The sequence below is a fragment of the Chlorocebus sabaeus genome, chromosome 2 (genome assembly GCF_047675955.1).
Source record: "Chlorocebus sabaeus isolate Y175 chromosome 2, mChlSab1.0.hap1, whole genome shotgun sequence".
Lineage (NCBI taxonomy): Eukaryota > Metazoa > Chordata > Mammalia > Primates > Cercopithecidae > Chlorocebus > Chlorocebus sabaeus.
This window is the reverse complement of record NC_132905.1, coordinates 1,342,950-1,366,017: the sequence shown is the minus strand read 5'-3', so window position 1 is coordinate 1,366,017 and position 23,068 is coordinate 1,342,950. Positions and strand designations below refer to the sequence as shown.

Genomic DNA, 23,068 nt, shown 5'->3' with positions numbered 1-23,068 from the left:
GTCTCCATGTAGACCCAGCCCAATCTGGGGCTCAACACCCTCGGGTCTCCTGGTCGGGGCTCCTGTCTAGCCCTTTTATGCTATCTTTTCTCAATAGGCACAGGTACAGGGGATCCCCGAGGGAGAAGGTGCTCCAGACTGCAGGAGGAGAGTACCTGGCTGGGACGGGGTGGGGAGGCGCAAGGACCCCAGGGTGTCCAGGGAACAGTAAGGAGATGAGTAATGGTGAGGGTCCCGTCTCCTGAGCGTTTCTGTGCTAAGTGGCTGTGGGCTGGGTTTCATCCCTCTTTAGAGCAAGGCTGAGGCCAGGCCCACCTAGGGGCCAGGGTAGAGGACGTACCACGTGACAGCAGTGGCCTAGACCCCTCACGAAGTCTCACTGGGCCATATCTCCACCAGGTCATGGCAGGGACCCGTATCACCAGTGGCACCCTGCACAGATGGGGACGCTGGGGCCCAGGTCCCAGACAGCCAACCCAGCTCTTCGACCACTCAGCGGTCCCAGGAGGTGAGGCTGACCACAGTCTGCATGGGCTAAGAGGCTGAGCTCACTAGTGCCAGCTCTGGTTGGTCACCAGGATGCCAGAGCGCGCTGGCACAAGCCCAGGGCACCCTGCAGAGCAACCAAACCTCACGGAGATCCTCAGGGAAGGGGTTGTTGTTGGCCCATGGTACGGAAGAGGACACTAAACCCTCAAGAGGCTCAGGGCCTCGCCCGGTCACACAGCTGGAAGGCGCCAGCGCCAGGAAAGGGACCCGGAAGCCAGACCCGGAGCCTACACCCTCAGAGGCGAAAATATCTGAGCAGCGGGTCCCTGGCCAATGGCCCGTAGTGGGCGTGGCCGAGAGGGAATGGGGCGGAGAGAAGCCCGTGAGGGCAGGGCGGAGGCGGGGCGGGCGGAGCCGGCGGCCGCGGCAGCGTTGATTGGATGCCGCCTTAAGCTCGAATGGGTTTTGACTGGCGGCCCCGCCCCTGATCCGCCCCCGAGCCGCCCTCCCCAGCGCTTCCCCGCCCGGCCCCAGCCTAGGCCCCGCCCTGGTCACGCCCCTTCTTCCCCTCCCGGCCCCGGCCCCGCCCCGCGGTGGGGCTTCCGCAGAGATCCGCGGTTAACGCTTCCCCAGAGCTCGGGCTGGGCGGCCGGGAGTCGGAGGCCGGCGGTCAAGGCCGGCAGGGCCGGACCCCTCCTTGCCCCTGCTCCCAAGAGGCGCTGGACTCCGGAGGCGGGCGTGAGGCCCTCGATCCCGCGCCCAGACCCGGGCAGTGAGCCCTACGCCTGCAGTAATTGTGGGATTGTTGGTTTTGTTTTTTCCTTAGCACCTTTATTGAGATCATAGAGTTCACCCGCTTAAAGCGCACGATTCGGTGGGGTTCTGTTGCGAGCAACCGTGGCCATTATCTAATTCCAGAGCATTTCACCTCGTTAAAAAAGCTGGGCTCTAGCCCGGCGCGGTGGCTCAAGCCTGTAATCCTAGCACTTTGGGAGGCCGAGGAGGGAGGATCACCTGAGGTCAAGAGTTCGAGACCAGCCTGGCCAACATGGTGAAACCGCGTCTCTACTAAAAATACAAAAATTAGCCGGCCGTAGTGAGCGCCTGTGGTCCCAGCTTCTCGGGAGTCTGTCAGGAGAATTGCTTGGACCCGAGAGGCAGAGGTTGCAGTGAGCCAAGATCGCGCCATTGCACCCCAGCCTGGGCAACAGAGCGAGACTCTGCCTCAGAAACAAAAAAGAAGCCGATCCCCATCCGCAGTGACTCGCGTTTCCCTCCCCTCCCCCGTCCCCGGCAACTGTGCGTCTACTTTCTATTTCTATGGAGTTGCCAGTTCTGGCTCTTCCTGTGAATGGATTCCCATGCTGCGTATTTTGGTGTCTGAATTCTCTGACTTTCGTCTCAGCCCGCACCCACGCTGCCGCAGTCCGCGCTCGCGGCTTTTAGGCTGAACGCGGCTGCGCCGTGCGGGTGCCCGCGCTCCGTGCGCCCCTAGCCGGTTCAGCCCCGGTTGGGGGCGGCGCTCGCCTTGCGGCTGCGGATCCCAGCCTGAACCTGTGTCTTGTTCCACCGCCGCGGGCGCCCGCCACGGAGCTGCTGCCTCCTAGGGAGACGGTTCCATCGTTGAAGGAACGGCCGTTCTGTCTTTCGCAGCAACGGCTCCATCTGGCCCCACAGCACGACCGCACGAGGGTCCCGAGCCCCGATCCTCGCAGTACTCGCCACCCCGGCCGCGTGGTTGCGGCGGTCTCGGCGGGGAAGGGGGTCCCCACGCGGGCTGGTTCGCTTTTCGCGTGACCGATGGTGCTCATTGGCCATCTATAAATCTTTTTTTTTCTTTTTCCCGAGTCGGAGTTTCTCTCTTGTTGCCCAAGCTGGATTGCAATGGCGCGATCTCGGCTCACTGCAACCTCCGCCCCTCGGGTTCAAGCCTCTCGAAGTAACTGGCATTACAGGCGCCCGCCACCACGGCCAGCTAATTTTTTTGTATTTTTAGTAGAGACGGGAGTATGCCATGTTGGCCAGGCTGGTCTCGAACTCCTGACCTCAGATGATCCTCCCGCCTCGGCCTCCCAAACCAGGCTGGTCTCGAACTCCTGACCTCAGATGATCCTCCCGCCTCGGCCTCCCAAAGTGCTGGGATTACAGGCGTGAGCCACCGCGCCCGGCCCATCTGTACATCTTCTTTGGAAAAATGTGTATCCAAATCCTTTGCCGTTTTATAGTTAAACTGTCTTTTTATCATAGAGTTATATTTATACCTTCTGCAAGGAAGTTCCTTATCAGATACAGGATTTGCAAATACTTTCTCCCAATCTGTGGGTCGTCTTTTCACTTTGCTGATGGTTTTCTTTGAAGCAAAAAAGTTTTCTGTTGTTGTTTGGGTGAAGTGTTAGAACACTTACTGTGCTTTAAAGAGGAACACGTTTTAAGCACCCCCGCACGGGGCGGAGCAGGGCGGAGTCCCCGGCGGGAAGGGACCCGAGGCCTCGGCTGCGCCTGCGCCGAGGCCGGCGCGTGAGCCAGAGCTCGTGCCTGGCGGAGCGCGCGCCCGCTCCCGAGTGCGCCTGCGCGGAGCTCGTGGCCGCGCCTGCTCCCGCCGGGGGCTCCTTGCTCGGCCGGGCCGCGGCCATGGGAGAGGCCGAGGTGGGCGGCGGGGGCGCCGCAGGCGACAAGGGCCCAGGGGAGGCGGCCACCAGCCCGGCGGAGGAGACAGTGGTGTGGAGCCCCGAGGTGGAGGTGTGCCTCTTCCATGCCATGCTGGGCCACAAGCCCGTCGGTGAGCGCCCAGGCCGCGGACGCGCGTGGGGGCGGGGCGGGCAACCGGCGGGGCGGGGCGGGGCCTGCGCTCGCGACACCCGCGCCCCCACGCGCCCCGCCGAGCCCGGGCCGTGACACCCCCGCCACACCCGTCCCGGGACCCCCGCCCCCTCCCACGCGCCCTTCGGACCCCGCCCCGGACCCCGCCCCCGGCCCGTACCCCCGTGACACCGCGAGGCCCCAGCCCGCAGCGCCCCACCCCCACCTCTGCCCGGGGACGCCCCACCCCCTCCCACACACACCACCCAGCCCTGCCCCCCGACAGCCCCTCCGCACCCTGGCCCGCCCCATCCCACCGCGGCCACCCTTGCCCCTCCAGTCCCCAGGGCACCCCGTCCGCTCCATCCTTTTTCTCCTGCCCTCTGACCGGTTGTCCCGCCGCCCCTCCTCCCCCCAGGTGTGAACCGACACTTCCACATGATTTGTATCCGGGACAAGTTCAGCCAGAACATCGGGCGGCAGGTCCCATCCAAGGTCATCTGGGACCACCTGAGCACCATGTACGACATGCAGGCACTGGTGAGCCCAACTGCCCTCTCTGTGCTGCCCGATGGGGACACGAACCCACACACCGCTGAGGGTCAGCCTGAGCTGGGCAGAGCAGAGGCTGGGGTCCACTGGGCAGAGCAGATGCCCCTCCATGCCTGCTGGGGTCTGCTGGGCAGAGCCCCCTGCAGTGAGACCCATCCTTAAGGAGGGCATCCCAGGGCTCCAGAGCCTGTCGTGGAAAGCACAAACACAGTGCTAGCAGCTGGCCAGCTTTTCAGGGGGCCTGCTTTAGACTGGGTGCTGGGCCAGAGCCTCCAGCTGAGACCCTGGGGAGGGAGGGAAGGATGCGGAGGCCCCAGGCCCTTAGGCCCTTGTCAGCCTCCTGGGATGCCCCAGAAGTGCTTTAGGCAGAGGGTGACCCTATCTGAGTCACACCAAGGTGAATTTGGTGGCTTCTGTGGGAGTCAGGCACATAGAGTCCTAGTCCTCACAGAGCTTGGAGCTGGCAGTGTGTGACGGGTGAGCGCGTCAACTAGGTAAGCAGGGTGGCCACAAGAGACAGGTGGGTGTTCCAGGCTCTGTGGCAGCAGGAGGTGGTGGGTCCAGGAGCTGAAAGAAGGTGGTATACTTGGAGAATGGGGTGGGGGTCAGGGGTCAGGTGACCAGGAGGAGTGGGGACCTATACTGGTGGAAAGAGAGTCTGTGCCAGCCACGCTGGACTCAGGACCACACCAGCCCTTCCAGTAAGACATAGGGGCACCACTGAGGCAAGGAATGCTTGCCGTTGACATTGGTGGAATGACCTGGGTCTCCTTGTCATAGCTGTAGAAAGGGGACAGAGATGCCAGCCGTGCAGGGGCCTGGCTGGCTGAGGAGAGGAAGGATGCTCAGCCCTAGAAATGCCCTGGAAGCTTAAGCCCCTGTTGCTGCAACGTCGCGTGTTGAGGACGTTCTGAGCCAGTGCGGCATTTGCACTGGGCGACCAGTACCTAGTGGCCGAGACACAGCTGGCTACTAAGCTCACAAGGTCCTCCCTGGACCTGCTCCTCCCTAGAGCGTATCCATCAGCCATTGAACCCTGGTCACCACCCCTCAGGGTCAGAAGCCCCCTGTCACCAAACTCCCAGCAGCTTCTTGGTTGTGGGAGAGGGCACCAGGTCCCCAGACACCTCCCACACCGGGATTTGGAGAGATTGGTGCAAATCTATGCCTGTCTCTGGGGAAGACAAACAGCTCCAAGGCCCATAATGTCCCCTGGGGCATGGGTGCTGGCTCAGATGAGCACAGCAGCCCACATGACACTCAGGAAGCCATGTGGGACTGCCAGGCCTTTCAGCCCTAGGATTGTGGCCCTGTTCCTTATTCCTGCAGTGGCCTATGACATCAGTAAGGACTGGGCAAGACCACAGGCTGGCACTTTCTCTGGACCATGACACTTCTGTGTGACTGAGATCTGAGTCTTTCAGACCTTATGAAATACAGAGCCCCTGGAGTACCCCCGAGAGGCTGACCAGCTGGCCCAGGAGATTTTGAGGAGCACAAATGTGGCCTGCCTGTTCCATACAGCACCCAAACTGCCGAGTAGAAGCCCCTGTCTCCTGAATCACCTCCCAGTCCAGGGCCCTTCCTGCCAGCTCCACTTTTCCCTGGCTCCCGGTCTCTCCCTCTGGTCTGTGTGACCTCAGGAGGGCAGTGCCTGGCAAGCACTCGGGTGGCCCCGCTCCATCTGCTCTTCTTCCTTGCCTGGTTCTGTGCCTGTGGCGCTCCCAACTGACACCCTCAGTGTCCATGGGTTCCTGCCACGTGGATGAGAACTCGAGGCGCTGCGGCCTTTCCCCAGGGCTGTCACCGTGCCCTCTGCACGCTGCCTTGGGAACGCAGTCTCTTGGTGAGACCATAGGCCATGTTGGGCAGGCAGGGCCCACAGGTGTGCAGTTTCTTGGTGAGACCGTAGGCCGTGGTGGGCAGGCAGGACCCACAGGTGTGTGTCACAGGGCTACCCGGTCCTCAGGGCCCACCTTAGTGATGCCAGCCCCGGTGGGTCTTCCTGACCCCTGCACGTGCCTCCACTGGTTCTGCCCTTCCTGGGTCTGTCTGAAAAGCCCAGCTGTAGCAGGCACTGTTCACAAAAAGAAGAAATGCCCTTTGCCCATGCCCCGCCCACCGCAGCCTCCAACACAGTGATGTGTGCTTGCTGGCTGCTCGCCAAGTGGCTCTTACATGGCTGTAGTGGCTTCTTGAAACCGCATCTTCACCCTTGTTTCTTAAAACTCTCTATTTGACATCAGCATGAGTCTGAGATTCTTCCATTCCCGAATCCAGAGAGGAACTTCGTCCTTCCAGAAGAGATCATTCAGGAGGTCCGAGAAGGTGAGACTCGGGAGAGGTTGGGCTTGGGAATCAGAAAAGGCCAGACCCTGGCCAAGGGCGGGGAGGTGAGGGTGAGGACCCCGGGCCTCCAGGGAGGTGTGAGGGTCCAGTGCAGACCCCGCCCCACCTGTGCTTGGGTGGTCTTGGAACCTCCGGGATTGGAGAGGACTTTGTTTGAGAGCAGTGGCTGGACGGAAGCTGAGGCCCGTGTGGGCAGCAAGCGTCGGAGCAGTCCCTGGCCTGACCATCCCCCAGCGTCGGCCACCACCGTGGGTTTTCGGTGAGCGTCAGCTGTCTCCTCCACAGGAAAAGTGATGATAGAAGAGGAGATGAAAGAGGAGATGAAGGAAGACGTGGACCCCCACAATGGGGCTGACGATGGTGAGTGTGGAGCTCACCCTGCCCTAATGCCTTTGGGGCTCAGCACCCTGAGGCCACCCTCAGGCAGGGCACAGTCAGGCGGGCATAGAGCGTGTGGTGCAGAGGCCCCGGGCAGGACATCTAGGCACAGGATGGATCCTGCAGTGCCACCTCCCCAGGAGCTGAGTTCCGGCTCCGTGTTGTAGGCCGGGGTCTGAGTGGCGGTCCCTGCAGTGCCCACAGCAGGGAGGTCCTCAGGAGGACCAGGCCCCTCTGCAGCCCCACATGCAAAGGGCTCCCAGCTCAGCAGGAAGCTTTGGGTTCAGAGGGTCACGTGTCAATATGCAGATTTTTTAACTGAACAGGAAGACAAAAATAAGATTCTGGATATTCTGTTTTCAGCCAAGTGATTTTTCGTTTCTCAGTTTTTTCATCTTCAGGGAGTTTGGGGAAAGCAACAGAAAAATCCAGCAAAGACAAAGAGAAGAATTCCTCAGACTTGGGGTGCAAAGAAGGCGCAGACAAGCGGAAGCGCAGCCGGGTCACCGACAAAGTCCTGACCGCGAACAGCAACCCCTCCAGTCCCAGCGCTGCCAAGCGGCGCCGCACATAGACCCCTCAGTCCTGGCGGCAGCAGAGAAGCGGGTGAAGGGCTGTGGTCACTGACGGGGTCGGCTGGGTCTGAGTGCCACCCCCCAGGCCACAGTGATATCACCCCAGTGCCGTGAGCCCACACTGCCCGCCCTCAGGCTCTCAGGTGAACGTGGCCGTCAGTGGGGAAATGTATGTCAGTTGGACCATGTGGGACCCTGATGGACCTGAAAGACCAGGATCAATCCAGCTCAGATGTTGAGGGCTCTGAAGCCTCGTTGTGTCTTCTCTGGAGCAGCTGTGGCTTCCCCGGGGCTGCTTGGTGACATGGATTAGCTCTACATGGGCTGCAGCATTTGGGATCCAGGCTACCTAGAGGGGCATCAGGCCAGGGGAAAACCTCGGATTAGCAAGCAATAAAAACATGACCTCACTCTTCCTCAAAGGAGCCACTGGTCTTCCCTGCGTGACTCAGTTCTTTCCATCTGTTTGTCCCGCTGCAAGCCTGTTTCTGCACTGACTGTGACATCAGAACATGGCCTTCCTGTCACCCCTCCGTGCCACGCACTGACAGCCCCCCTCCACCTGGGAAACTAAGAACTGGATATTTTGCCTCATTCACTTGTACTGTAACAATGTATATAATTTGGTTGGTATTTCACTATTTAATTTTTAAGAAGCCTATTTTACTAGTGTTTTATATGAACAAAGTACTGCAGAAGTTAAACCTGTGTTGTATTTTTTCTGAGATGTTTTGCTTTAAGAGATACTTTTTGCTCAGTTTTTATATGCCAGATACAGAGAATTTGTAGCGGTTATTTTTGTATGATCTAGTAACTTGCAAACAGACCAAATGGGTGAGAGGCGGGACCGTGCAGCTGTCGGGCTGATGAGGAGGAGGTGGCCGCCCCAGTGCTGATGGAGATACCACTTTTGTGTGACTGCGAACATTAAAGCACAAAAAAATCCAACCTGGAGTTGTGTGATTTTCATACCAAAGTGAGTTAACTTTTCCTCCAAAAGGAAGTTTTTATTTTTCCAAGATTTATAACTAAAGCATACACTTAGATGACTTGTTAACATTCACTTGATACAATGTATAAACAAAATAGTAACAGATTCTGAGTGGTTATTTTGTGGACTGTGACAAGCACTTAAAATACAAAATGTTAGGAGGGCAAAACGGTGTGGGCCCTGGTAGGTCAGGCAGGCACCAGCGAGCTCCTTCCTGCTGAAAGCTGGGGCTGCAAGATGAGACCGCTGGCGGGGCCACAGAGTGAAGTCCAGTGTTCCATGTGTGGACAGGGAGACAAGCTCTGTCGTGGCCAGCCAGCGCACCCCAATGTCTTCAGCTTGACGCTGCTTCTCTGCCCGTGGAGTCTCCTCCACATGGGAACATCCCTGGCCGTCTGTCCCTGGAGTCCTCACTATGACGCAGATCACAAGGCACCCACTAAAGAGGCAAAGCCAGGAATCCCGTGGTGTGATCGCCCCGTGTGGCACCTGGTGCTGGTCTGCACCAAACCCGCTGTTGCTTCTGGGGCAGAAGAGCCCAGGGAAGCTGCTGGTCTATGGCCTGCCCAAGCTGCACTCCCAGGGTAGAGCAGCTGCCTGGGGGACCCTGTGGGTCCCTTTTCTATAGAGCCGGGACAAATCCACAGCCCTGCTGTAACAGCCTGCCACAAAGAGCAGGCACCTGGAGGGCCCCACACGCCTAGACCGTAGGACTGAACCTGCCTGGCATTCCTCCACTCACACCCCAAATACTCAGCCCTGCAGCCAGGGAAGGGTGGGGTCTCCCTTTGCTGCCCAAGTGTGCCCCCTTGCCCGTCCGATCTCTCCTGTGAGGTCAGCCTCAGTCAGGGCTTTGTGCCAGGTCCTGTCCTGGAGTCTCGATCTGGGACAGCAGTGTGGCTCTTAGGTACTCCAGAAGCAGGAGGGGAAAGGGGGACAAACACTAACACAGGGTGTCACGGGATGGCCAGAAGGAGTCCTACTCTCCACCCAGGCTCACCGTTGTAAACCTCCATCTGAAACTGCATCTTGGGTGACCTGAGATTGTGCTGGGAAAGACTGGTTAATAAATCTGCCTTCTCTCGATTACTGTAACATTTTGCTGCACTTTCAGGAGAAAGCGAGAGCCCACAGAGTAAGCCCACTGGGCAGGCAAGCAGCAGCCCCCACCCCGGGCCTGCCCTTCTGGACGAGAGGCTGACTGGTTGAAGTCAGGAGCCATGCAGCCCTTATGGACTCACAGGGACTTCCAGGCTTCCTTGTGGGGAGGCCCCGTTCACGCTCTGCTGGCAGGTGGGATGACCACGTCAAATTCACGAGTGTTGGGGCAAGGGCGGTGTGGCCTCCAGTCCTGGTCAGCGCTGTACTTACCCCCTCCTGGCCCTAGAGGTCCTGTCTGTAACCTGGGGGCTTCATGTAATGCATACTCCACCATGTCATGTAGAAGGTGCAGACTGAACACAAATCTGAAAAGGAAAACGGAGCTGGCATGAGGCTGGCCTGCGCACCGACGCTCAGGCACCTGCTGCTGTAGAGGCGAGACATGGCACAGTGCGTGCTCGGGACAAGATCTGAATGGGTCAGAAGCCGCCACTAATGTTGAGCCTGGAAGCCTCAGCAGCGGCTCTGTGCCTGGAACACCCAGGGCCCGAGAGCACCTGTTGCCGCAGAGACATTTTCTCTATGGCTGGCAGCTGGGGTGGGGACTCAGTGAAGGCTGAGAGTGGGAGTGATCTGAACTACCCTGCCTGCCCCACCCAGGGCGACCCAGGGGTGACTGGGAAAGGCAGTTGGGCTCTACTGCTCCCCAAATAGCAGCGAATAAATACTGAGCAGCAGGGCACTGGCCGCCAGGCTCCCTGCTTGGCTGGTTGATTGAGGACAGGGCATGCTTGGGCCAAATCACGTGGCTGCCACTGGTCTTACCTGGAGAAGATATGAAGGCTGAGATCCAAGCCCCGAGCCACACAAAATTCTGCTGGGCTCCTTAGCTGTGAGCAACGCCTGCTGCAGGCACATCACCTACTGCATGTACAGAGACCACTGCCCTTCGTGGGTGCCTGAGAGCTGTGTGTGTGTGTGTGTGTGTGTGTGTGTGTGTATGTGTATGTGTGTGTGTGACAGAAAGGGAGGGAGGGAGGGAGCGGGGGGGAGGGAGGGAGAGAGAGAGAGAGAAAGTGACAGAGAAAGAGAGCCCCTTTCCCCAGCCTCAACAGCAAACCCTTCTGGAATGCCGAGCCATACAGGACGTCACTGAACTGCAGAGGACGCTCTGAAGAAGCAATGCTGTTGCACAGTCCCTTGCAGCAGCTCCTGCACTTCTTGGATTAGTATGTCCCCGAAATGAGCTCTGCGCGCATGCACACACACACACACACACACGACACAAAAGCAACTAAAGAAGAAATTTGGTGTGGTGATATTTGTAAAGAAGCAATTCAGTGTGGTGGTATTTGTAAAACACAAGTTGGGCAATGTCTCTTAATACTCTTTTTAGGGAAGTGGTTCTATATCCTGCCAACAGTAGGCAGCAGCAGGAATGCTGCCCCCTTGGAACAATGTTGTCAGCACCCAGTATGCTTGTCTTTCTGTTTTCTGGGGGCAGTGGAGGAAGCAGCCTGCCCACCCAAGTCTCAGATCATCCAAACCCTATACAACCACCCAGCACCCATCAACGTCCCCATCAGAGCCTCCCCGCCCCCACCCCACCATCTATTCTGATGCTGTAAGCAGATCCCAGCTGTAAATCATCTAACAAGAAGGTCAGGCAGCTCACTCAGTCTCCCTGGGAAACCGGCCCTGGCCACTGCAGTAAGTTGATTTGCAGAAATGTCCAGAGCCCCAAAACTTCGGGGAATCACTACTGTCGTTTTAAGAAAGGGAGATGTATGTCCACAGGTTCCAACCACTAACACCAGTTAGCACCTGCTAACAACGGTCAACAGGTCAGCAAAGATTAGGGCCCAGCGCCCAGAGAGTCCTTAACCTGTACTTGTGACCAGGATTGGAACACTTCCGTTCACGGCTGTCCCTGGCACATAGTACAAGGAATGTCACCAGTTCCCAGGTCCAGGCAGCCTGAGGCCTGCCAGTGGGCCTGCAGGGCTAGGAGATGGCAGTGTCCCCTGGGGGCTGGGCTGGGGCCCGCTCCACCTGTCCACCACCATCATTCCAGGGACAACTCTGCCAGAAGCTATCCTCATGGCCAAGTCCAAAATCCAGATTTAGTTTTACCTAAATTTTTTGAAACGAAGGGGTATAGTAGTTACAGAAGAAGTTTATCTGGGGTGGTCACTCCTGATTTGTATTCCAAGAGGTCACCAACTTTGCCATGCATCACCAGCAGATGTCAAAGGTGGATGGGCAAGGGACCCGCGGTGCTGGGAAACGGCAGCTGAAAGTGACTGTGTGCTGCCCCAGATCTGCCAGTACTTAGAGAGACGGCCCTGAGGAGGCACTGAACTGGCAGCAGCTGTGTTGAACCGTCCCCAGGGTGACCCTCCTGGTGGCCCAGGCTTCGTGTGGTCCTCTTCCCCTAAGTGCCTTCTTACAACTGAGAGAAGATGGCGAGAGAAGATGACAGCTTGCCCATGTCATCTTGGTTATATAAGACTCGGCACCCTAGAGAGAAAGACTCCCCTGGTGGCTTCGAAAAGAAAACGGACATGCTTTGCACTGCCTGTGGAGGGACAGGGGTCCGCCAGCAGCTTCCAGGAGCTGAGTAAGGCCCCCGGCCCGCAGCAAAAGGACAGGGACCCCCACAAACCCAGCTTAGGGAGAGAGGCCCCTGTGGACCTGTGGCCCCTCCAGGGGTTATCCTCCAGGGGCCATTCTTCTGATGGGGACATCCTCTGGGGGGATTTCTCTTGGGGGACAGAAATATTCTTGGAAGGGGGGATTATCTGCGGGGCAGGCATCCTCTGGGCAGAGAATCCTACTGGGAGAACATCATCCGGAAGACATCCTTCCGAGGTACCCGGCTCATCTTCCGGGAGACGGTCCTCTGGGGGGCGGGCAGCCTTTGGGGACATTTTCGGGAGGGAGGATCTCTTAGGGCGGGCATCCTTGTGAGACGGGGTGGGGCGAATCCTCCCGGGTGGGCATCGTGGGGTGGGGGTGGCCGTTCTACCAGGAGCATCCTCCCGGGCGGACGTTGGGGGATTCTCGGGGGAGGGAGGGGCGCCGGGGCGGGCGTCCCGGGGAAGGAGGGGCGTTGCGCGCGGACGCGGGCGGGGCCTGGGCCGCTCCCTCCCCTCCCCCCGCCCCGCCCCGCCCCCCGCGCTTCCTCCGCTTTAGGTTTCGCTTCCGCCTCTAGCGCGAGCTCCGCCGCCGCCGAGCATGGACGACCCCGACTGCGACTCCACCTGGGAGGAGGACGAGGAGGATGCGGAGGACGCGGAGGACGAGGACTGCGAGGACGGCGAGGCCGCCGGCGCGAGGGACGCGGACGCGGGGGACGAGGACGAGGACGAGGAACCGGAGGAGCCGCGGGCGGCGCGGCCCAGCGCGCTCCAGGTGCGGCCCGCGGCGTTGACGAGGCCTGGGGTCCCCGGCGCCCCCCGCCTGGCTGCGTGGACCGGAGACCCCCCTCTCCCGGGCGGAGATACCTGGGGTCTCCTGGAGCTCCCGCAGCCCCGGGGACCCCACCCCAGACCGGTGGACCCCGGCCCCAGGGCCTGGCGGAGAAGTGCGGGGGCCGCGCGTGGGTGATAGAACCTCCCGGGCCCCATCGTGCGTGGGCGCCGTTTCCCCCAGGGGTGCCTCGGGCGCGTCCCGTCTCCGGCCCCCGTGGCCGCCCCCGATGGGACCCCTCCCGCCTCAGGCCCGCGCCTTGGCCTCCTGGCGGCCCCTGCGCAGGCCCCGTGGCCTGGGGCTGGGTCTGGAGCCCGGGCCGGGGCCGGGTCTGGCCTGGGAGGCTTCGCTTCTGCACCCGCGGGAGCCCGGGGCTGGCTGGTGGCCTCTGCCTGTTACTTTTGTTACCGCCGGGCGCCTGTCAACGCCAGGGTTACTTTTGTTGCCAGCGGCTCCCTGAGCCTCGCTGGGAACGCCGCATTGTCACAGTCCGGTCCCGGTCGGGGAGCTGGGATTTATTTGGGAGCGCCCTTCTAGCTGAGCTGCCCGGGTTGTGGGGCCTGGGAAGTATCTGGAACTCCGAGCCATAGGCTCCGCATGGTTTCTCCCCTTGGCACCCAGCACTGTTTGCGTTTGCGCCTAGCCAGGGTGGAGTGGGCAGTGAGAGAGCACGGAGAGGCTGGGCCCTGTCGCTGGGAGGGCAGCTGCCAGGCAGGCTGGGCAGGGGGGCGGGGTCTGGCACTGACGGCGTGACCCCTGGGTGAGCTCTGACGGGCTCCCCTCACTGGAGTTCCTCAGGCCACTCTCCTGAAGCGGTGCTTAGAGGCCCTGACCATCCTGCCAGGCGCCTGTGACCTTTGACCTCTTCCCTTCTGCCTCCTGCTGTGGCTTCTGTCCCCAAGCCCCTCCCCTTCTCCTTCGGACCCCTCAGGCCTCCTGAGCTGCCTGCGCTGGACCCTGGCGGGGCTGTTTGACTTTCTCGTGGGCAGTGTCATGTGTGCACCTGTGGGCTGACTGTGGCCACGTGCAGTCAGGACCCAGCCTCTAGAACTGACCCAGGGAGGCTCCCGCTGGCCCCAGGAAGAAGTAGAAACTGATGGCTGGGCCGGGGGAGAGAACCACAGGAGCAGGCCCTGTTGAGAAGTCAGGCTGAGAGGCTGGTGGTGGTGGCTCAGGCCTGTAATCCCAGCACTTTCGGAGGCCTAGGTGGTCAGATCACCAGAAGTTGGGAGTCCAAGATTAGCCTGGCCAACATGGTGAAACTCTGTCTCTACTAAAAACACAAAATTAACCAGGCGTGGTGATGGGCACCTGTAATCCCGGCTACTCGAGAGGTTTAAGCAGGAGAATCACCGAAACCTGACAGGTGGAGGTTGCAGTGAGTGGAGAGTGCATGGAGCTCCCATCTCCGGGGGAAAGAAAAAGAAGGAAATCAGACAAAGAGGCAATGCCAGGCCCCAGCCGGAGCTCAGCGGGGAGCCAGGGGATACAGTGGCTGACCGGGCCTCCCAGACCCCTTTCTAGCACTCCCTGGGGATCCTGGGTCCCAGTTGTTACCCTGGACAAGCACACCCATTCCTGCCCTACCCACCAAGTGGGGCTCAGCCCCAGCCCCCTTACCCTCATCACAAGGTCAGGGCTGTGTCCCAGCATCCTCATCACTAGGTACTTCCAGCCCTTTGCTTAGCCTCATGATGCTTGGCCTGCAGAGATGGGGGCTGAAGGGCTTGGGGCATCAAGAGGACCTGACGTCTTGCTGAGAAGCCATCTCCAGACAGGGCTGGAGGCTGGAGACTCAGGGCCTGACCTCACCATGGCCAGTGAGGTGTGGGGTTGGGCAGGGAAGGGGCATTCATTCATTAGACACTGCCAGAAGCACGTGGGTCCCCTCCTGGGGCTATAGGTGGTGAGGCCACTGCCCCCAAGAACACAGCCTGGTGACTTTAGAGCACAAAGCAGGGGGAGTCTTCAGGGGCACAGAACAGAGGCTAAACCCAGAGTGGGGGGGTGGCCAGCAGGCCTAGGGGGAGGAGAGGGTCAGGGCCACACCCCTGGGGAGGTGCACGTCAGCCAGGGGCCATCCTAAGGTGGAAGCCAGGAGTCCCAAGGGGGCCTATAGAAGGAGCAGACCCCTACTTGGCTACTGTAGCCCTCTCTGGTTCTGTGCAGGGTGTTCGGGTACTTTACTGAGCCCCAAATCTGCCCCACCGGGAACCCCCGAAAAAGAACCAGGGCGGGAGAATGAAAGGGAGGAGCCATGAAACCCCCATCCTTTAAAGACAGGCCCAGGCCCTGCAGCCCTCACCACGGTGGGGGCTCACTTGGGGGTCTCCCATGGGGGTCCTAATCCCATCTCTTCTCTTCCCAGTCCAGGATGACAGGGTCCCGAAACTGGCGAGCCACGAGGGACATGTGTAGGTACCGGCACAACTACCCGGTACGTGCCTGCCCCTGCCCCAGGACACGGAGCCCTCCCACCAGCTGCTCTTCTCAGCATGTCCCGGCTTCTTCTGGAAGGCCGGCCTGGCTTGCTGCGCCAGGGCCACAATTCTGGGCAGGACCCTGCCTGGAGCACAGCCTGGTGTAGATTCAGAGCCCTGCCCATCCCCTCTCGTGGGAGACCAGGGGTGTCCCCCTACCTTTCTGAGCTTCAGCACACTGTAGCCTTGCAAATGTGGCCATAGTGCCAGCCATGATGTCACCCACACGGCACCCCACTCCCATGCCAGTCCTGTCTCCTGCGGGTGGTGGTTGTCCTCAGCAATTACCCTCCACAGCCCTGAATCACAGAAACCCCTGTGCTGCCTTCAGGGTGCTGAGGAGGGGACCTGCCAGGTCTGGCCTGGCTGGCGAGATGGGGAAGCGGGGGTCCCTGCTGCTTGGAGACAGCTGCTGTCCTCTGAATGGCCTCCACCTGCAGAGTGAGGAGCCATGCGGACTCTTGGGGTCTTGGGCCAGCCTGGAGGTTTGCAGGTGCTCCTCCCCGAAAGGCACGGAGGGCCCCAGGGCAGCTTGTATCTGATGGGTCCCTGCTGTCCCCTTTCTCTGGCTCTTCAGGATCTGGTGGAACGAGACTGCAATGGGGACACGCCAAACCTGAGTTTCTACAGAAATGAGATCCGCTTCCTGCCCAACGGTAGGTGCCCCACAACCACTGGCAGCCAGCACTTCCATCCTTGCCTGGCGGGGGTGGTCCACCGGGGCCTGGTTTGGGATGTCCCCCCGGGATTACCGGGACCACGGCTTTCAAATAGCGCCACAGTGCCCCCTGGAGGCGGCCAGAGGGACTCCAGGTCCCCCAGCCTGGGATCTCTGCAGAGAGGTGTTTGGGTCAGGGTGGGCCAAGTCTGCAAAGAGCCAGAGACTGAATATCTGCAGCTTTTCAGGCCACACGGTCTCTATCAAAACCACTGAGCTCCTCCACGACCTCATGCAAGCCACACGTACACCAAGGAGCTAAGGATGGTTTTTGTATTTTTAAATAGTTGGAAAAAAATTAAAGTAGAGGCCAGGCCTGGTGGCTCACGCCTGTAGTCCCAGCACTTGGGGAGGCCGAGGCGGGTGGATCACACAGTCAGGAGTTCGAGACCAGCCTGGCCAATATGGCGAAACCCCATCTCTACTAAAAATACAAAAAAAATTTAGCCGGGTGTGGTAGTGTGTGCCTGTAGTCCCAGCTACTCAGGAGGCTGAAGCAGGAGAAGCGCTTGAACCTGGGAGGTGGAGGTTGCAGTGAGCCGAGATCAAGCCACTGTGCTCCAGCCTGGGCGACAGAGCGAGACTCCCTCTCAAAAAAAATAGAACAGTATTCTATGACTTTAATATTATAGGAAATTAAAATGTCAACGTCAATAAAGTTTCATGGGCACATGCCCACACCTGTTTATGCATTTGTCATGGCTGCAACGTGAAACAAAGAGACTGGGTGGCTGCACAAAATAGTGTCAGGCCCCCATCTCGGGAGACTGTGCCTGCCTGCCACATCATGGGGCTGGCAGCCCCACAAGCTGGGGGCTTTGTTTGAGGACAGATTTCTGTGGCTGACAGGCCACCTTTTGCGGGAGGTACTGAGGCCCCTCCTATACAGACAGGTCCTGGCCAAGGAGCACTGGTTCCCCCAGAGGGACCTTCCCGGCTCTTACTCGGGTTTGCCGCCAGCCAGCAGCAAGGGTCCAGTTCACAGTTGGCAGCAGGGCAAGGGCTGTGCGTCGGAGGAGGGATGGGCAGCCCCGCTGAGCCTGGCACCCTGAAGAGCCTCAGGAGACGGGGACGAGGAGTAGCTTAGGGAAGCTGCTGGCAGCACTGCCTCCCTTTGTCCCCCCCACACACCCCATCCTCCTGAGCACGGGCAGGGTAGCTGCCACAGCTGACTTGTCCCCATGGGGCTCCCAGGCTGTTTCATTGAGGACATTCTTCAGAACTGGAGGGACAACTATGACCTCCTTGAGGACAATCACTCCTACATCCAGTGGTGAGTTCGGGAGAATGGGAGGATGGGCGGTGGGGGAGGCTTCAGGGGGAGGGGCCCTCCCAGGCAAGAGCCCTCCCCATGCTGCTTCCTGGCGTGACTGAGCACTCCCTGTCCTTCCTGGAAGCTTCCTGTCCATATGACACGAATGGACATTACTGGACATGCAAGAGCCACTGAGGGAAGGCTCAGGTCTGTCCCCAGTCTGTGGGCTCTTGGTGACTAGGGGGACAGGAAGGGCTGCACACAAGCTCCCTGAAACAGGAGAGGGGGCGGGTCCTGCCTGCCAGAGGGGCAGCCTTGGTGCCAGGAGGCCTCTGTGAGCCTCAAGAGGTGGCCCCTGTGTCCGACTCAGCTGGGGCAGGATCCTGGCATAGTGCTGGGGTGAGCCTCGTGCAGGCATCTCGGGAATCCACAGTGTAGCCTCGGAAACACAGCAAGCTCTACTTTGGGGACAGCTCTCTGGGCATCCACAGGGAGCCTCTGCTGGCGTGCGATGTGTCACGAGTGACAGCACAAGAGAGGGAAGACTTCCGTGAGGAGTAGAAAGGAAGGCCCTGGTCTGCCCGGGGTGGATGGCCGCAGGGCCCCTTGCTATCTGAGTCACCTCCCCAGTGCTGCTGAGCATGCAGGCTGTGGTCACAGCCGCACATCTCCTGTCCTGGGCCCTCGCCCACTCACCTGAGCTCCCCCACCCCTGCTCCTCTGCCTAGCCACTCCCTCCTAGAGTTGAGCCTGGGGGAGCCCAGAGAGGATGGGAGCTGCCCCGGGCTACACAGCAAGTACGTGCCTGAGAGCTGGAAGCAGCTCTCCTAACCCCTTGCCTGGGCATCTCTTCTCCTGCAGGCTGTTTCCTCTGCGAGAACCGGGAGTGAACTGGCATGCCAAGCCCCTCACGCTCAGGGAAGTCGAGGTGAGCCAGGCCTTGGCTGTGGCTGGAGGGGGAGATGGGGAGGCCTGGGCAAGCCACGCCTCTTCAGAGACAGAGTCACATCTGACAGCAGGCATTGAGTGCCTCCTCTGGGGCCCCTTGAAAGGCAGAGGTCCAGTATGATGACCTCTAGTATGACCTTCCCTCCCCAGTGGTTCTCGCCCCACTAGGCATCTAGAGAAACCTAATTTCCGAGGCTGTTTGTCCCCATGTGGGGGTCTGGGACTGAGCTCCTGAGAGACCTGGAATGGTGGGATTTGCCTTTCTCACCACTGGTTTAGGCTGGAGTGGGGTCACCCAAGTCTGGAAGCTGCCCCTGAAGGATGCAGGGACTTAGAGAGCCAAGGGGCCCCTCCTGGCGCTTTCCCGTGGCCAGGGCCTTCCTCTCGGGGGAGGGCAGCAGCCTCGGGCCCTGGCAAGAGCTCGGAGCAGCTCAGAGGAGAAATGAAGACTTGAATGTGTCTCTTGTCACTTTACCCTAAAAGTCTAAGTTCAGGCCAGGCGCCATGGCTCACATTTGTAATCCCCACACTGTGGGAGGCTGAGGCAGGTGGACCACCTGAGGTCAGGAGTTTGAGACCAGCCTGACCAACGTGACAAAACCCCGTCTCTACTAAAAATACAAGAAAAATAGTCAGGCGTGGTGGTGGGCACCTGTAATCCCAGCTACCTGGGAGGCAGAGATTGCAGTGACTGAGATTGCACCACTGCACTCCAGCCTGGGCAACAGAGCAAGATTCTGTCTCTAAATGTATGTATGTATGTATATGTGTGTGTATGTGTGTATGTCTGTCTGTCTAGTCCAGGCCTCTGAGTGAGTCGGGACCCAAGGCCACCCCCACACTCCCCGAGAGAACTGGGGCTTCAGGGATGGGCCTGAGCTCTCCAAGGGGGTCTTTTCCAGGTGTTTAAAAGCTCCCAGGAGATCCAGGAGAGGCTTGTCCGGGCCTACGAACTCATGCTGGGCTTCTACGGGATCCGGCTGGAGGACCGAGGCACAGGCACAGTGGGCCGAGCCCAGAACTACCAGAAGCGCTTCCAGAACCTGAACTGGTGAGGCCCCGCGACTCCTGCCCGCCCCCAGCCCCAGCACAGAACAGGGTCACGTCAGGTTTCGGGCAGGTCACAGAGCGCTGCTGCAGACACACAACTCCAGGGCCGCTTGGGCAAGGACCAAGGCCCTGAGCCCCTCCTTGCTGCCTGTAGAGCCAGGCGGTCGGTCCCTCCCCAGTAGGGTTGGTGAGAAGGTGAAGAATGCTGTTCCTGCACCCGGGAGGGGGCAGTCCGCACAGAGAAGCAAGCAAGGGTGAGGGAGAATCTGCAGTGGCACAGCCAGCTCTCACAGGGTGATCAAGGCCCCTGTACCCTGGAGGGGCCCCTTGTGGTTCTTGTCCAGCCAGCTCCTCCCCACCAGGGGGACTCGGGGTACAGCCACCCTCTAGGTGATGTGTCAGTATCCCCACCTCCAGCCCCCCTGTGTCTAGGGCCCACAGGCCATTTTCATGGGGACAGCGTGAGTCCTCCCCTGGGCCCAGGGAGGCAAATGGAGAGAAAGACTGGATCGTGGGCCGGGATGGGGAGACTCCCGTGGAGCTGGGTGGGAGTGCAGGCCAGGACAGGATGTGGCCCAGCAGGAGGGGCCCCGGCCATTGACCTCTGCTGACCCGAACCTCCCACAGGCGCAGCCACAACAACCTCCGCATCACGCGCATCCTCAAGTCGCTGGGTGAGCTGGGCCTTGAGCACTTCCAGGCGCCGCTGGTCCGCTTCTTCCTGGAGGAGACGCTGGTGCGGCGGGAGCTGCCGGGCGTGCGGCAGAGTGCCCTGGACTACTTCATGTTCGCTGTGCGCTGCCGGAGCCAGCGCCGCCAGCTGGTGCACTTCGCCTGGGAGCACTTCCGGCCCCGCTGCAAGTTTGTCTGGGGGCCCCCAGACAAGCTGCGGAGGTTCAAGCCCAGCTCTCTGCCCCGTCCGCTCGAGGGCTCCAGGAAGGCGGAGGAAGAAGGAAGCCCCGGGGACCCCGACCACAAGGCCAGCACCCAGGGTCGGACCTGTGGGCCAGAGCACAGCAAGGGTAGGGGCAGGGTGGATGAGGGGCCCCAGCCACGGAGTGTGGAGCCCCAGGATGCGGGACCCCTGGAGAGGAGCCAGGGGGATGAGGCAGGGGGCCACAGGGAAGATGGGCCAGAGCCCCTAAGCCCCAAGGAGAGCAAGAAGAGGAAGCTGGAGCTGAGCCGGCGGGAGCAGCCCCCAACAGAGCCAGGCCCTCACAGTGCCTCGGAGGTGGAGAAGATCGCTTTGAACTTGGAGGGGTGTGCCCTCAGCCAGGGCAGCCTCAGGACGGGGACCCAGGAAGTGGGGGGCCAGGACCCCGGGGAGGCCGTGCAGCCCTGCCCCCAACCCCTGGGAGCCAGGGTGGCTGACAAGGTGAGGAAGCGGAGGAAGGTGGATGAGGGTGCTGGGGACAGTGCTGTGGTAGCCAGTGGTGGCTCCCAGACCTTGGCCCTTGCCGGGTGCCCTGCCCCATTGGGGTACCCCAAGGCTGGACACAGTGAGAACGGGGTTGAGGAGGACACAGAAGGTCGAACGGGGCCCAAAGAAGGTACCCCTGGGAGCCCATCGGAGACCCCAGGCCCCAGCCCCACAGGACCTGCAGGGGACGAGCCAGCTGAGAGCCCGTCGGAGACCCCAGGCCCCAGCCCAGCAGGACCTGCAGGGGACGAGCCAGCCAAGGCAGGGGAGGCAGCAGAGGTGCAGGACACAGAGGCGAAACCTTCTGCCAAATCTGGGAAGCCTTAAGGAAAGGATTGCCCAATGGCGCGTTGGACCTCTGGCCCTGCTGCAAGGGCTGGGGCCTCCGGAGCTGCTGCGGGCTCCCCTCAGGCTCTGCTCCGTGACCCATGACCTGCAGTGCTGGCCTCCCGTGGTGGCCACTGTAGCAGCCACCGGAAGGTGTGAGGCCCTCAGGGAAAGCCAAGGCCTGCAGAAGCCTCCTGGCCTGGCTGTGTCTTCCCCACCCAGCTCTCCCCTGCACCCCTGTCTTTGTAAATTGACCTTTCTCGGGTGGAGGGGGTGGGGGGCAGGGCTGCTTTTCTTAGTCTGGTGCCAAGCAAGGCCTTTTCTGAATAAACTCGTTTGACTTTGAGTCTTTGGTATGGACTGGGGTCCTGTTGGGTGGCTGGTAGGGCTGGTGTCACGGCTGCTGTCCCTCCAGGCTCCGGTGGCCTGGCCCGGCTACTGCCTCACATTGCTCCACCAGGTGCCCGTGGGGGCAGAGTGGTGGCACAGCCCTCCCCACACACCCACTTGGCCACAGTCCCCAGGTGTGCACAGGTGGGCAGGCTGCAGCCTCTCAGAGCCTTCGAAGGTCGGACTGAGGTCCCTCAGCAGGCTTTGCCACCTGTTGAAGATGAGTCTGGGAATTCCCCTGGGGTGGGCTGGGGGCAGTGCTTGTGCATGGTGGGGGTGTAGACAAGGCCTTTCTGCCTGCTGTGATCTAGGATGCGATGCTGTGCCTCGGGCAGGCTTGGCAGTGCTCTCTGTCTGGCTCCTTGGCTCCCTCAGGTCTGGTGAAGCCAGGTGCGCCCCCCGGGCAGCCCCTCCCTGCAGTCTGGTCTTGTCACCCTGGGCCAGGACCCCCACCCTTCCCGGTTCACTACATTTCTACATCAGCGGGGTAAGGAGCTTTTGTGGGGCCTCAGGAGGGGCCGGACACTTGTCTTTGCTCAGTGAAGGATAAGGCAGACCCGGGGCACCCCTGGGTGGGAGGATTAAAGCTGAAGACCCTGGTACCACTTCAGGGAAAATGCCCAGGTCCCATCTGGTGGCACCGGATACACAAGCCAGAAGTCATTGGGAGGAGACACCCCAGGTTCAATGATCCCCCAGAGCTGGGTGGGGAAGCTGTGGGACCCCTGGTGCCTCAACTCACGTGTGGCTCAGTGAGGGGATTCCTGCCATGGAGGGAAACCGAGGCAGTGAGGGGGACATAGGGCTAGAAATGCAGTCACTGGGGCAGCACCCAACAGATCCAGCGTCCCTGGTTGAGGCCGTTGTGGGGCTGGAGTCGGTGGAAATCAGCACCTGAAGTGAGGAGCCCCTGTTGGAGCAGCCCTGGGGGCCGGTGCCTGGTGGTGGGCGCCTGGCGACAGCAGGCAGTGCTGGCCAGCCAACCTGGGCTTCAGGGAGAGTGATGACCCACAACGGGCGGGCAGCAGGAGGCTCTGCACCACTCAAAGGTGAGCCGGGGGAGGCTGAGCTCTGGCAGCGTCCACCCTCTGCCCAGGATCTGCCTGGAGCTGGGGGTGGTTTTTTGAGGGACTTGAAGGTGGTTCAGGGGGACATCAAGTAGGTGTCCCAGGCGTGAGGCGGCTCCCCTGGCCTGAGGTGAAGGCCAGCTGTTTTGTCTCATTTGGATCAGAGAGCAATTCTTGCTGACCGCATGCTGGGCATCGTGGGGATAGGCAGAGTGGGGTGTGGGGCCAGGGACCAGGGGAGAGCCACTGAGGAGGGGCTGGCCACAGGGTCATCTTGCCAGGTGGAACTGGTAGGGAGGAGGACTCCTGTCCCCCAGACCCTGGGCTTGGGGTGGGGCTGCTGCTAGGAGCCCCTGAGGCCCCCTGCTGTCTGGGCTGACCTGCTCCACCCACCCCTCCCCCTTGTCAAAAGTCCTCTGTTAGGAAGCTCTGTGCCAGGATGACTTGGACTCCTCAGGAGGGTGAGCCTTTCCAGCTCCTCCCGCCTGGCCTGATGGAATTCACACCCCCCCCCCCCCAGTCACCGCTGTCCCCCAGCAGTGAAGGGAGACTCTCCCTCCACTCACTTCACCTCGGGAGAGATTAGAGCGACACTTTATGATTTTGAGACAGGGTCTCACTGTCTTGCCCAGGCAGGAGTGCAGTGGCACCATCTTGGCTCACTGCAGCCCCCACCTTACGGGCTCAAGTGATCCTCTTGCCTCAGCC

At 60.6% G+C, this 23,068-nt stretch overlaps 2 protein-coding genes across 4 annotated transcripts; both read left to right on the top strand.

Moving 5' to 3' along the window:
• The first annotated feature begins 3,039 nt into the window (after positions 1 to 3,039).
• On the top strand, positions 3,040 to 8,090 carry MRGBP (MRG domain binding protein). The gene is made up of 5 exons (XM_008011662.3): positions 3,040 to 3,268; positions 3,707 to 3,828; positions 6,087 to 6,168; positions 6,475 to 6,549; positions 6,954 to 8,090. Exons 1-5 carry the CDS (start codon positions 3,121 to 3,123, stop codon positions 7,139 to 7,141), a joined length of 615 nt encoding a protein of 204 aa, XP_008009853.1. The 5' UTR covers positions 3,040 to 3,120; the 3' UTR covers positions 7,142 to 8,090.
• Positions 8,091 to 12,415: 4,325 nt separating this feature from the next.
• On the top strand, positions 12,416 to 21,249 carry OGFR (opioid growth factor receptor). 3 transcript variants are annotated; one of them, XM_037982568.2, is made up of 8 exons: positions 12,416 to 12,648; positions 15,074 to 15,142; positions 15,763 to 15,841; positions 17,098 to 17,176; positions 18,020 to 18,086; positions 19,009 to 19,157; positions 19,784 to 20,498; positions 20,939 to 21,249. In XM_037982568.2, the coding sequence occupies exons 1-8, from the start codon at positions 12,472 to 12,474 to the stop codon at positions 20,999 to 21,001; spliced, it is 1,398 nt and encodes a 465-aa protein (XP_037838496.1). In that variant the 5' UTR covers positions 12,416 to 12,471; the 3' UTR covers positions 21,002 to 21,249. The 3 variants fall into 3 exon arrangements, with proteins under 3 accessions (XP_037838496.1, XP_008009831.2, XP_008009841.2); XM_008011640.3 differs by having other exon boundaries at positions 12,417 to 12,648; positions 19,784 to 21,249; XM_008011650.2 differs by having other exon boundaries at positions 12,418 to 12,648; positions 15,079 to 15,142; positions 19,784 to 21,249.
• Positions 21,250 to 23,068: the final 1,819 nt, after the last annotated feature.